Source organism: Macaca nemestrina, chromosome 2 (assembly GCF_043159975.1).
Source record: "Macaca nemestrina isolate mMacNem1 chromosome 2, mMacNem.hap1, whole genome shotgun sequence".
In the NCBI taxonomy this organism is placed as follows: domain Eukaryota; kingdom Metazoa; phylum Chordata; class Mammalia; order Primates; family Cercopithecidae; genus Macaca; species Macaca nemestrina.
In genome coordinates this window covers 23,882,805-23,895,912 of record NC_092126.1, presented here as the reverse complement: position 1 = coordinate 23,895,912, position 13,108 = coordinate 23,882,805, and the positions used below count along the sequence as shown (strand labels likewise).

Sequence of the window (13,108 nt, the reverse complement as noted above, 5' to 3'; positions counted from 1 at the left end):
TTCAGTGAAATCTCTGAAGGACATGTCTTTGACAAGAGAGTTAATCTCAGGAAAGAAAAGGAAAGAAAAGAATCAGCTCATGCTTTTGTCTGCACTTGGACTTGGTTTGGAAATGATTATTGCTCCTTACTTTGCTTTCATTTCTGGGTGCCAAGAGGCACTTTCATTTAACCTTTTGTACAGTGAATGTGTTCTGTATTTTTAAAAGTCGTGGTATTGTTTTCTGGAGTGGTATTTTCTCTGAACCGTAAATGGGTGGCAGTACCTAATTTAAAATCCTAACTTTCCATCACATCCTTAAATTACATACACATTGTTGAAAAATCTATGATTGCATTAACCACTTAACTATTACATTTAAAAGAGATTATTTATTTAGTACTCAACAGCTCACTGGGTGGACTGATCACATCTGTGTTTAAATTAAAAAATTCAAGTAGAGGGGAAGAGTAAGGATGAGAGAGAGAGGGAGAGAAAGAGAAGATAGAGGAGGAAAGAGATGGAGGGAAAGTAGGAGAGAGGGACAGAGGGAGAGGAAGAAGGAAAGGAAAGGAAAGCTTGAGAAAGAAACATTCCCCAATTTGCCACTTAATTTTTATTTCAAATGCCTATGTAATTGTTCACCTGGAGTCAACAGAGCTACAGAACACACACACACGTACAAAAAGACAGAATTCTGTGTCCAAGTCAGAGGGGCAATGAAACCAGATTCAGAAAGCACAGTCCTGTGTGGAGTTTCTGCTTCGGTTATTAATTTTTCTTTCTGCACAACTAAAAATGTGGTTGTAGAGCAACAACATATACAATCAGAACCAAAACTGAATAGGACAACCCTCCCCCACCCCCACCCCCAGCCCCATCTCCTTGGTCCTGGCCTAAAAACAGGAAATTCTTATTCTCTTGGACGTGATAACAAACTCAGGCAAGTTTTCGAACATGCAGTTCCTATCAAGTAAGACGGCATGTAGAAGGTCAAGCAAAGAATCCCGTGGAGGAGAGTTGCCCAGGGAAAACTCCTAGGAGGGATTCTGTTTCAATAGACCCAACCGGCCCACACTAAATTGAGAGGTTGACCTGCAAAGCTGCCTTCAGAGCAACCAGATGAAGATGCAGGCTGTTCGGGAACTTCAGAATGTAATTAGAATTTGTGATGGAAACAGCCAGCACTTCTACCCACAAAAGGATTTTTTTTTTTTTTTAAAAAAAGAAAGAAAAGAAGGAGAAAAAAAGTCAACTTTTTACTTTGCTGAAACCTCAGCCACAGAGGAGAAAGCACAACAAACAACCTAGTTGCCAATTCTCCTCCATCTGATTCTAGACTTATTCCCTCCTTCCCCTGAATTTGTGGGGGCCAGCCAGCACTGGCCCTGTGAGGACTTAGCATACCTTTGCACAGCTATGTCACTAGAATTACAGTAAATATCATATCTTCTGAGTGAATGATAGGGTTCTTGAAAATTACAAATTTGTTTTTTATAATCCATATGAAAAATAAGACACACATTACATTCTGCATTTCAGCCCTCCTCAATGTGAAAATTACATTGGTTTTCCCCTCCTCAATTCTTGAAGCTTTATTTTAAATGTGATTCAATGAACTGACATCTGATTCTTCCTTAGTTCATGTTCTTAATGCTTCCAGAGCTTGATAACTTATTCTTTCGGCTATGAATGCAAAAAACCTTTGTAGAAAAACAATCCAAAGAAAACTAAAAGTTATTCTAAAGTCCACCAATTAAGATAACCATTCTTAACATTGGGTAGGGTAGCCTTCCTTTATTTCACCAGTTTGTACCTATAATTTTTTTATAATATTGTAATTTTTCTATAAGATTCTCTGTATACTAGAAAATAAAGGCTAGGAAATAAGCCATCCTTAAAAAAAAATAAAGAAAAAGTTAAGACAGCTGCATTATTGGAGTTTATAAAGCTGTAATGACAGAAGTGAACACAGATGAAGCAATTATGAATTTTTATCTATTGTGAATAGATAAAAATCCAATTGGAAAATGAGGCCTACCCCACTGAACACCTGTTTATAGTCTTAATTTTGCCTTAATGAGACACTACTGATGTCCTTCAACACAACAAAAATCAATAGTGGATCAATATGGATAAACATGTTGGGTACAACCTTTTGTCCTAAGAGACAGTTAACAGCTGGGTTTAGTTTTACTGGGATTTACTTGAAGACTTGTAAAAGTAAATAATGGTGCATTTAAGAATATTTGCCTGCTTTGATTTAGTGACTTTGGCAGGTGGCGGTGGCCTTTCAATGACATATGGCTTTGAAATTACATCAATATATGCATACAATGTGTCTTTTCCTCTAGTTCATGCATCAAATTAATTAGTAAAGAATCCCTGGTTTAACATTTTATAAGCAAATATTCCCCAGTGTTGGTTGAAGAAAATACAGTGAAAAGAGAAAAGAACCTCAAAAGTTCTGCAGGAATTTTTAAGAATAGCAGAATGACCACATAGATTGACAGGCACCAATATTTTCTTATAACACTACAAAAGGCATATCCAAGTATGTTTAATGAGGCAATGTTAATTTCTTCTTTTCAAAGTTAAATTACTTACACTATTAAGTGAAATAGCACATGTTCAATCTATCTCAAGTGTTTCCATTAGGGGACTTACTCTGTGTGTCTCTTGTAAGAAATGAGATTCTGACGACCTTCAAAAGGATGCAAAACTCCATGTTTATAAATAAAAATCAAGATGAGCAACTCTATATTTTATGCTGTAATCTCCTTAATATTTCATACTTGGAAGTTATAGAATAACACTATATGTAGTAAAAATTACAGATTCTAGTTTTTGTTTTTATAAAATTTTGTTCATTTGTTTTCATAACAGACTACTTTCAATTATAGAGTCACACTAAGAAAAGCAAATGATAAATTTTTTAGAAACCACAACTAAATAAACCACATTATGTTTTAAGATTAATTTAACAGAGAAATTTACCTTTGAGGATCAAAGGGCATCATGTTTTTGTAAATTACAAAACCTTGTAAATTTGGTTCTCTATGCAATATCCTATAGATTATATACAGAAAACATGAGATTCTGGCGTATCTGCACTAGAATTTACACTATTTTCAAAAGTATTCCTATCTGGCAGTTGCTACTAAATGTCCTGAGTTCTACCTGTTTGCCTCCCTTATTTTATTTTTCAGTATCTTATTTTTCAGTAATGCAAGACACGTTCTATTGACAGAAATTTAAACAGCATTATAAAGCCACGGTGTCTATTAAGATATATGGATATTTTACTGGTTTTAATATTGGCTCTTTTGAAGGGTGTTTCACTTCCTTTCATAAAGAGAATTCACTTGATATGATTGCAGACATGTTCAACTTTAGGGACAAAATAGCAAGGTAAAGTTTCTCAGTTTTTGTTTGAGTTTTACATTCTTACAGTTTGACATGGTTACAAATAGACTCTTTACTGTTTACATGGATAAGTAAATACATTAAAATGAACATTTACAGATCCTAGCAAATCAACATTATTATAGCACTGTCAAAGAAATCACTAACATATTTTACTAGTTAACGAAAATAAACTTTCAAAATGAAGTGCCAAGAAAAAGTCAAATGAGTTTTTAATCTGAACCTGAACTGGGGAGAATTATCCCACTTCAGACACCACAACACCTACCCACCAACTGGAAACCTTTCGCATATTTTCTTTCGCCAAGAAGCCAACAATAGTCACTTTGGGCAATATATACACACACATAGCAAAATACAGCCTAGAAAGCCAACTCACACCAGCTTTCACAGATGAAGAAAAAAAGTGCTTGGAAATCTTGATGTTCACAGAGTCCTTCAATCACCTAGCAACCCCTCTTACTGCCGTTTTTAATTTCAAATAGCGTTCACATTCAAAGATTTGACGAAGCTGATGTAAACTGTAACTTTAAAACGAAACGAAAACAAACAGTGAAACTTTGAACACATTTAAGCAAAATGGTCCCTACCTTTTTTTTGAGAATACGATGGCGACTGCACTTGAGAAAAAGTAGGCTTTTCTTCAGTGAAATATTCAGGTTGGCTGTATTGATTCAGGGCCATGTCCAAGTCAGAGTCCTTGCTTTTAAACATGTTTCCAGGGTAACTACAGGTATAAGGCTGATTCACTGCCCAGGCCTGTTCCATATATATGTTGTTACTGGGCACAGCCTGAGCATCGCAACCACTGTAACCCGGACTATCTTCAAAATACGCGTAATAATCAGTGGACTGCATGTAGCAATTGCTGCCGGCAGCTGGGTGCACTTCATATATTTCTTGCATACAGTAGTTCATTTTGTTTCCCTGGTTCAGTTTCTACTTTACATATACACACACTCTACGCATGCATTCTCCAGCCCCATACAGCCTGAGAGCTGGGCATATACGCAGAGAAGCATACATACATACACATGAAACGCGAAGGGAAGATGAATAAACACCACCACCAACACAGCAACCCAGCCTGCTTTACTTTGTAATAGCACCTGATGTGCTAAAATCCTATTTAGACCGAGGTGTCTTTTGAGCTCTTCTGCCATCCAAACATATTGGAAAGCAGATTTATGACTATCAAAGGTCTTAAGCTGTGCATGCAGCTAGTTAATTCCTGGGGAAGATGGCAGGCAGGTAGGAATGACCTCCACCCAGATAGGGAAGTGGCAGCGAGAATGTTTCTCTGAAGCTGCTAAGATTCATTTTATATGCTGTTTTTAACCCCTTTCAACGTGATTATAAAACGATTACTCATTGTTATGTCATTTTGCTGGACAGCTTAAGCATGAAACATTATAAAGACATCTTAGAGAATATCCTTGGATACAAAGAAAATCCTAAAATCAATAATCTAGTTTATTAGCATGAACCAGAGAAAATCCAGTAGTAATGAGCCTGATGACTGACTGACTCCAAAACATTAATCTAGCTGTGCAAATGTTACTGGTTGAATCTGTTGTTGAATGTTACTGACTGGCTTTTAATACTAGGATCCAACCATCTTCCCATGACACATAGGTCCCACTGGTTTTTAAAACATGCCAAAGAAGTATACAGTTGAAAATGCTGCTGATGTCTGCGAGTGAGTTTTATTCTGTTCCTTGCACATGATTATTTTCTACCTCATAAGCACTAATCTACATGAGACCTAAAGCTTACGTTAACTGTTCAATTCTGTATTTTATGTTTTCTTTATAAAGGCATGAGGGAGAGTGTATGCCAATGCCCCTATATGAGGAATACCCCTATTATATAGCAGCTTTCCTTTTCTGTTGGTGCTTAATAGTACTCTGATGAGTAGTGCGTGGAAAACTGTAAACACTTATCACTTTATTCCCATTCAAAACTGCTTTTGAGATTATTTTCAAGATTTAATGTGATTTAAGTGGTATTCATGTAGTTACTTAAAGATAGTGATCAAAAAGGGAACAGCATTTTCTGTAAGAATCATCATATCTTTTAACTAAGAAGTTAACAAATACCAAATTAGATTGTAAATGCTTGCTAAGATGATTACTAATGGTATTTTCTCCCTGTGGATGGTGACCAGTGTGTGCATGTCACGTATATGCATAGTTGTAGATCATGACATCAGGAAGGGCAGATGCTGCTCTTCTACACTGACGAGTCCTTCTGTTTCTTAGGCAGCCTGTTTTCAGGGCTGGGCCTCAGGTGGTGACGTTTACCTTTGGCTTCCTGCTGGTCCATGAGCATGTGACCGTGTTGGTATTTCTCTCTAAAGGACCATCGACAACGTAATATTGTAATTTTCAACAGTGAGACCTTTGCTTTGGACATGTAGCTCCAGTCATCAATTGCAACATGGAATTCTGGGGCAGGGACATATGGCAGAAGTAAGGAGGGTATTACAGTCATTCAACAAATTATGGGGTGTCTGTTAAGTACAAAGCAAGGAGTTGGTGGCTACAGAGATGGCTGTTCAGAAAAAAATCACTGTCTCTGCCAAAAGGTAGCTTAATTAAATATACAGTCAAGTGGACCATCAGTGTGCTGTCTTTAAGTGCTGACTTTTCATAAATGTAGTAAAGGAGCCATGGACTCAACGGAAAAAGGTGAGGAATTATCGAATGAGCAAAAGATGCGACAAAATTAGAAAAGAGACCCAGGAAGATCTATGTGGAGAATAGTAATAAGACTCCTTTAAAAACTACAACTGATATAAAACAAGCAAAAGCATGTTCTTCAGTTGGTATATATTTGAACCTGTAAAATGAATCACAATATCCTAGAAAGCATGAAAAGTTACCATAAGGAATAAAGAAGACAGCTAACGTTTTAATAGTGTTTTTACTTTCTTATTACTCTTAAAACAAATAAAAGATTTATTCAGTGTTATTAAGAACACATACACAATATTACAATTAACATTTTCTCCCTACTGGAAATGTCAAAACATTTCACTGGAAGCAATAACTATTTTCTGAAAACCCCAGGAAAAAGAATCCAGGCCTTATGGTTTTTTTTGTCTGATCTCATTTATTTATCTCAAATTTCCCAAGCCTAATATGAAAATTAACCTTTCAATAAAGCAGTTTTCTTTTTTGGCAAATGCACATGTTTCAAAGTCTCTTTTTCTGGTTAAGAGCTGCATGTTGAATCCATTCGATTTTGCAGTTTTGCCCAGTGCATTTCCTGGCTCCCTCTCTTTTTCATTAAAGGCAGAAATCCAAGCAATTTCTTGCTTCTCATCAGTAACAATATCAACTAAAATCAGAGACTCAACTTTTATTCCAAAGGAACACTTAAAAATAATTTTCAGAAATCTCTAAATGTGCTTGAAAAATTGGACAGTTATTCTCCCCTGAAACTGGATATAAACACTGCAATGAAAAAGGAAAGAATAGCTGCTGAAACACTTTCTCTCACTTTTTACTAAACATCTGAACGGTCAACAGCATTTTTATTGAATTAAAAAAATCTTGAATCCCCTCAGAAATCTTTACATGAAAAAAAGTTTCAAAACATATTTAAGACAGCTCACTTCCTCCCTAATGTGTACTGTTTGGAGAAAACAGAACAAAACATTCTGAAACACACTCCACACCAAACGGGAATACTCTTTACTTGTAATGAATGCACAAAACTCTCATTACTAGTAGTTGAAAATGGAGCTCAACACTCACATTGAATTTGAAATATGGCCCCTCACATCCTGATAGAAGCAATCACATTTGTCACCTGTGATCAGTCTTGCATGCTTCTCTGTACAGTCAATAAAGCCATCTAAACATATTATGTGTCACAAATGGGGTAAGCTTCAGTGAGGCTATTGTCTTATTTTCTTGATTGCCTGCTCTAATTATTTAAAGAGCAGCTTAAGAGTTATTTCACTTATTATGCATCCAACTGCCTTAAATAAACTCAGGAGGACTTTAATAATTCCGATTAGAAGTGTTTCTATATATATATATATATATATGCCTAGGTGTGACTCATAGAAAGTCCGCTTTAATAATTATGGGATGAAACTTTAGCATCAAGATTGTTAAAAGAAGTTCTGAGGTTATTTGTATAAGTAGCAACATTTGAGAGCCACTTGTTCCACTAGGTGTCTGACCCCAGTCCCTTCAGCAAGGAGCAGGGAATCCTGTGGACTAGCTCCTTTTTCTTCATTTGCAGCTTCACTACATATTTCCCTTAGTTCTTAGCAATTTACCCTCCACACTTCAACCAGGCTTCACCCGCCTTTGAGTTACCCAGTCAAGCAGAGGAGGCAGCACAAAAGGAGGCACGCCAGGAAAGAACGAAATCCAAGGAGAAGTGTAATAAACTCGGGATGGGGCACAGGAGTAATCTGCCTAGGGTGCCAGGGATGGCTTCACAGAAGAGGTGACCAGTGAGCTGGAAGAGTATGTAGGACATCATCAGTGGAGGCCTAAGACACCAAATGGCTGAGCAGAAATGTCTTAGGAAGGGTGCTATCAACTAACTGTACTTGCAAAAAGGCACATAAAGAAAGATAACTGATACGCCTTAAAGCAACTAGTCAGAGCCTTTTAACTTCTACTCTAATGACTGTTCTTACTTTCTGTTTTAGTAATTGAACCTCTAAATTTTAGTTGGGCTCATGGCCCCTGAGAAAAAATCCATTTCCCATTTGTCAATATGTGTCTGTGTGACTAACTTCTGACCAATGAGACATAATAGAAGTGTTGCAAGGTAATTTCCAGGAAACTTAAAAGACACAGTAAAAGACAACTGGTGCATTCCATTTGCCTCTCATTTGTTTCGACTTTCTGCTCCCTGCAATGACTGGTGTCCCAGCCATCATGTTGGTCCATGAGAGTGAGGGCTATACTCTAGGGATTGTGGAAGAATGCTTTGGAAAATTCTAGGTTGCTGAAATACACAGAATTGCCATACTAGCTCTGGACTGCCAACTTATGGACTTCTTTTTTTCTCAAGAGACAGAAATAAACTTATTTAGGTCACAGTTTTCTTTTTTGTAAAACAGAGATAACAGTACTCACTTCACTGGTTATTGTGAAGATTAAGTGAGTTTATATAAGTAATGCACTTGGAATGATGACTGGCCTAGTAAGTGACAATTATACATACATAATAATTATATACATATATTATATATATACTATGTATATATATTTCTTAGGTCTTGTCTTGGGCTACTTCTCAGTCTACACTCTAGGTCAGAGGTCAGCAATCTTCAGCCTGTGGGCCAAACATGACCCACCACCTGTTTTGTAAATAAAGTTTACTGGAATACAGCTTTTATTTGTTACATATTGTCTGTGGCTGCTTTTGTGCTATCATGGCAGAGTTGAGTAGTTGCAAGAGAGACCTTATAGCCTGCTGAAAATATTTACCACCTGGTATTTTGGAGAAAAAGTTCGCCAAGCCCTGCTCTAGGCGATCTCATCTTGTCTCAGTTTTAAATACTAATTATGTGCAACATCCATGTGGATATCTCCATCCCAGATGTCTCCTCTGAAACCAGGATCCTATATCCAACCATCAACTTGACATCTCCATTTGCCCAACCAATGGGCATCTCCAACTTAATTTCTAAAATCTGTTCCTCTCACAGTAGTCCCATCTTGGCACCACCATCCACCTGGGAGCTTAAGCAAATAACCTTCAAGCCAACTCTTTTCTTCCCTTCACTACCTAAATCCAATCCATTAGTAAGTTCATTGGTTATTCCTCCAAAATATATGTTTAATCCAACTACTTCCTTCTCTCCGTTGCCATCATCGCAGTCCAAACCATCATCATCTCCTAACTGGACTCCTTTCCGGCTTCCTCATTAGCTTTGGGCCACTTTAATATTTTCTTGACAGAGCCACCAAAGAGTGATGTTTTACAGGCTGCAAATCAGATAATGTTTCTTCCTTGTTTAAAACCTTCAGTGGCTTTGTACTGTATTTAGAACAAAATCCAAACCTCTACCAAAAGGTGGTCCTTCCCCACTTCTCATCAATCCTCCTGCTTCCTTGACATAAACCAAAACAGCATCCTCACTGTTCCTTGAGCACGCCAAGTTTTTGCCTGCCTCAATTCAAGGACGCTGCACATGTTCTTCCCTCTGTCTGATACATTCCTCCCTTCAGCTCTTCACAGGACAGAGCCCTTCTCATTCATTTGGATGGAGCCTAAATGACACTTTGTGTGTCAGGAGCCTCTTGATTCCATCGGAGACCTGAAAGCCCTGACACTCTTCACATACATAACAACACTTGCTCGCTCAGAAAAAAGATGGAGGACTCTCTGTGCACCAAAATCCATGTGCATTAAAAAAAAAAAAGATAAAATGTTACATATTGCAATAAGTGGATTATCTTAGGCTTGAAAGTTCCTGGGAGATATCTGTCTGTCTAAAATTGATCCAGTTTGTTCTTTTATATCTTCGTTACAAGAGAACAGAGATAGAGCTGTTTATTAAACCCACCTCAGTTGAGGTTATGGAATTACAAATAAAGATCATCAGTGCCAATCACCTCTGCCCCAGAAAAGATTATGAAAAGGATTGAGACATTTCCTGCCCCAGGAAGTAACTACTCAAATTCAGGAAAATTCCCTTTAAAAATGTAAAGAAGCATGAGTCTCGATCTTACCACTGAAGTGCTGAAAGCACATCTACTACATTTTGGCAGAAACTAAAGAGGTGCACAAAAACTTTTCGACCATGTTTTCTTGGATTGTTGAGGTCTGGAATCTTTGGACTCATTGCTTTTGAAAAGGACATCAAATTAGTTCAACTCCAGAGATGGGAGCAGGGCAAGCTCCTGGAAGTTCCGGACCACTCAACTTGAAAGCAACCCTCCCTCCAAACCCTAACACATATGAAACATTTATGGAGGCTGAGACCTGTTTTAGGTTGTCTTAGGATCCTAGGATATTACAGCAGGAACTTCTGAGCTATGCATTCCACATGTATTTTATCTGATTATGAGAAAATGGAATCCCAAAGAGATGAAGTGACTTGTCATATGGTAGGTTGTAGCTTTTGGGGCCATGACCCACTCCTGCATTGACTGTATCATTTCTCCTACTGTAGGTGGGGCCTTTATTTTCCCAACTGGGCCTAGTGTTGTAGGGTTAAACAGGTGCTGTGGAGGAAAGGGAGTAAAGGAGCTTGTCTCAGGCCTGGGGATTGACTCTCCCTTCTCAGGATTTCTGCCAAATTATATAAAGCCTTGAGTCACTAGATCATGCAACACTCGAATCATTTTAGAAACTTTGACTTCCTCAATCCTGGGAGTGTTAATTAGCATGACTCCTCCTCCCCTACCAGTACTGTAATGGTGTAATTCTTGTTAAATGAACACCATGGCTACTGGGTTAGTATTCAGATGGTGTTCCCTAAGTGGTCCCATAATACAGTCCCAAGAGATGATCTAAAGAGAAAACAATAAAAAGAGATTTTATGATCAAATGAGTTTGGGAAATGACGAATGATATGCTCCTCTCTTGGAGATTCACACACACACAACTTTGAATGACTTTGTGTAACAGCATTTCCTAAACATTCCTGATCATAGAACCCTGTGTGTATCGTGTAACATTTGTCACAAGTGTTCCATGAAACATACTTTGAAAAACCTAGTCATCTGCTCTGTTGGATATGTATGCTGGAACTTAAGGCACAGATACATAACAGTGTATTTCTCAGATTACACACCAAGAACAGAGAGAAGAAATCTGCTGAAGGGGAGTGTCCTTTTTCGGGTCTTAACCAAGGAGGAAAGCTGCCGGCCAGGAGGTGGGCTGGACACATGGAAATGCAAATCCCCAGGTGGGCACAGGGCAAGCCCAGGGCCTCTTGGGCTCTTGAATTAAGTCTGCTTTGGTAAGAATAGAAACTCAAAGCTCTTCTCTTTTAAAATATATTGTACACTGAATTTGTTTCTAATTTTTTCCTTTGGCATTTCATAAAAGCTTTTGATAGTTCTAGCCTGTTGCAGCTCTACAAAAGGGCACCAAGGGGAGACTTTTGTTCACCATAATCTTTCACCAAGCGGAATATGCTTTTACAAACATGTGCTTGAAAAAGTAACAGTGTTTTACTAGTATAAAGCGAATGGATTCTGATCTGGTGCAGTGGGAAAAAAATGGCCCTGATTAGAACATTGAAGCAGGAATAAGACACTCTTAGGACCAAGCTGACGGAAACAGGCCCAATAATTGAACTGAGAGATTTCCAAAGGGCAAGAGACTCTCATCAAGGCAGTCCTGGTGGCTTCCTCAACCTGGACACCCTCTTTGTGGGTCTAAATTTTGGAGCTGCATGTTTTATTTCACAAAGGTGGAATAATTGCCTCAGCACATTCGTGCAAAAGGTACCACAAACTTAGTGACAGCAGCCTTTTACTGGATGAAATATGTCCATTTCTAGGATGAGCAAGTTAAAGAGAACAGTCCTTTGTGATTCCACAAAGATTAAGAGTCCAAAATCCTTAGGTTAGTGATTCTCAAATGGTGGTTTCTGAACAAGCAGCATTAGCATATCCTGGAACTTCTTAGAAATGCAAATTCTATAGCCTACCCCAGACCAACTGGATCAGAAACTCTGAGGGGTGGGGACAGCAAGCCCTTCAGGGGATTCTGACACTAGCTGAAGTTTGAGAACCACTGTCTTAGTAAAGGCTGAAGTTGCTCTAGCTGGTCTGTGTCAACTTTTCCAGCATCACTGGCTGTTACCTTGAGCCCTGGATTCTCAAAACCTCTTTCTGTCTTCTTCTGTTTCTATTTTCTCCTGGTCCTGGCAGGTGTATTGGCTTTGTCCTTGATCTAAAACGTTTTAGGCCTAATTAGGCTAGGAAGAATGGTGTGCTCCATGTGGCCAATGCAGCTCAATTTTCCTGGCCTCCACTTTGAGTTTTGGTGATCATGCACTACCAGTACCATAATACTTAACAAACTTTATCATTGTCACTCCAGACTCTCAACAGGGGCAGTGATATCTGACATTTTTGGGTCTTTGGACATAATACTATCACAACAGCACAAGCCCTCTGCTTCCACCTCACTCCACAGCCAAACCTATTGATGGTATACCAGAAACCTCCATGTCATATAGCCTTTTCCCACATGTCTCCTCTATCTCTGGACAGTTCTTTTCAGTCATCTTCAAGGGATGATCTCCTTGTCTGTCTTTTACAATTGGCCATGCCTTTGGTTCTATTCTCAGCTCTCTTCTAACCATACATATTCTTCCAGGTGAAGTCGTCAAAGTCTACAGCTTCATCTATTGCCCCTGTGTGCAGATGGTGCTTACTCTCCCTTGTGCCTTCCAGACCTGCATTCCAGCCACCTACCAAACCCCTTTCCTTGGATGCCAAGGTACCTCACATACCGATTCTAAACTCAGTGTGTCAGATTCTGTGTCAGGTGTTTATATGCATCATCTTATTTAAACATCACAATAGTCCTACAGCAGCTATGGCTGACCACATTTTTAAAAAAAATTTTTATTTTACTTCAATTTCCGGGATACATGTGCAGAACGTGCAGGTTTGTTACATAGGTATACATGTGCCATGGTGGTTTGCTGCTCCTATCAACGTGTCATCTAGGTTTTAAGTCAGGTATGCATTAGGTATTTGTC

The 13,108-nt window shown here is 38.4% G+C and overlaps 1 protein-coding gene and 1 long non-coding RNA gene across 25 annotated transcripts in view; one reads left to right on the top strand and one right to left on the bottom strand.

The window, feature by feature from the left end:
• Positions 1 to 13,108, bottom strand: part of LOC105488927 (thyroid hormone receptor beta) — a 381,615-nt gene that overhangs the window by 44,016 nt on the left and 324,491 nt on the right. The window contains exon 1 of one of the 18 annotated variants that reach the window (XM_011753440.3): positions 3,996 to 4,423. The exons of the other annotated variants lie outside the window; for them this stretch is intronic. Coding sequence (XP_011751742.1) covers positions 3,996 to 4,323 — 328 coding nt within the window. The 5' untranslated portion in view covers positions 4,324 to 4,423. Of the gene's footprint in view, positions 1 to 3,995; positions 4,424 to 13,108 lie in introns of those variants that run through there. 18 annotated transcript variants of the gene reach the window in all.
• The window catches only part of LOC139361856 (uncharacterized), a 59,972-nt gene that overhangs the window by 30,661 nt on the left and 16,203 nt on the right, over positions 1 to 13,108 (top strand). For 6 of the 7 annotated variants that reach the window (XR_011619632.1, XR_011619628.1, XR_011619627.1 and 3 more), the window contains exon 4: positions 12,721 to 12,843. This is a non-coding gene — a long non-coding RNA (uncharacterized lncRNA). Of the gene's footprint in view, positions 1 to 10,994; positions 11,297 to 12,720; positions 12,844 to 13,108 lie in introns of those variants that run through there. The other variant, XR_011619630.1, reaches the window with a different exon arrangement.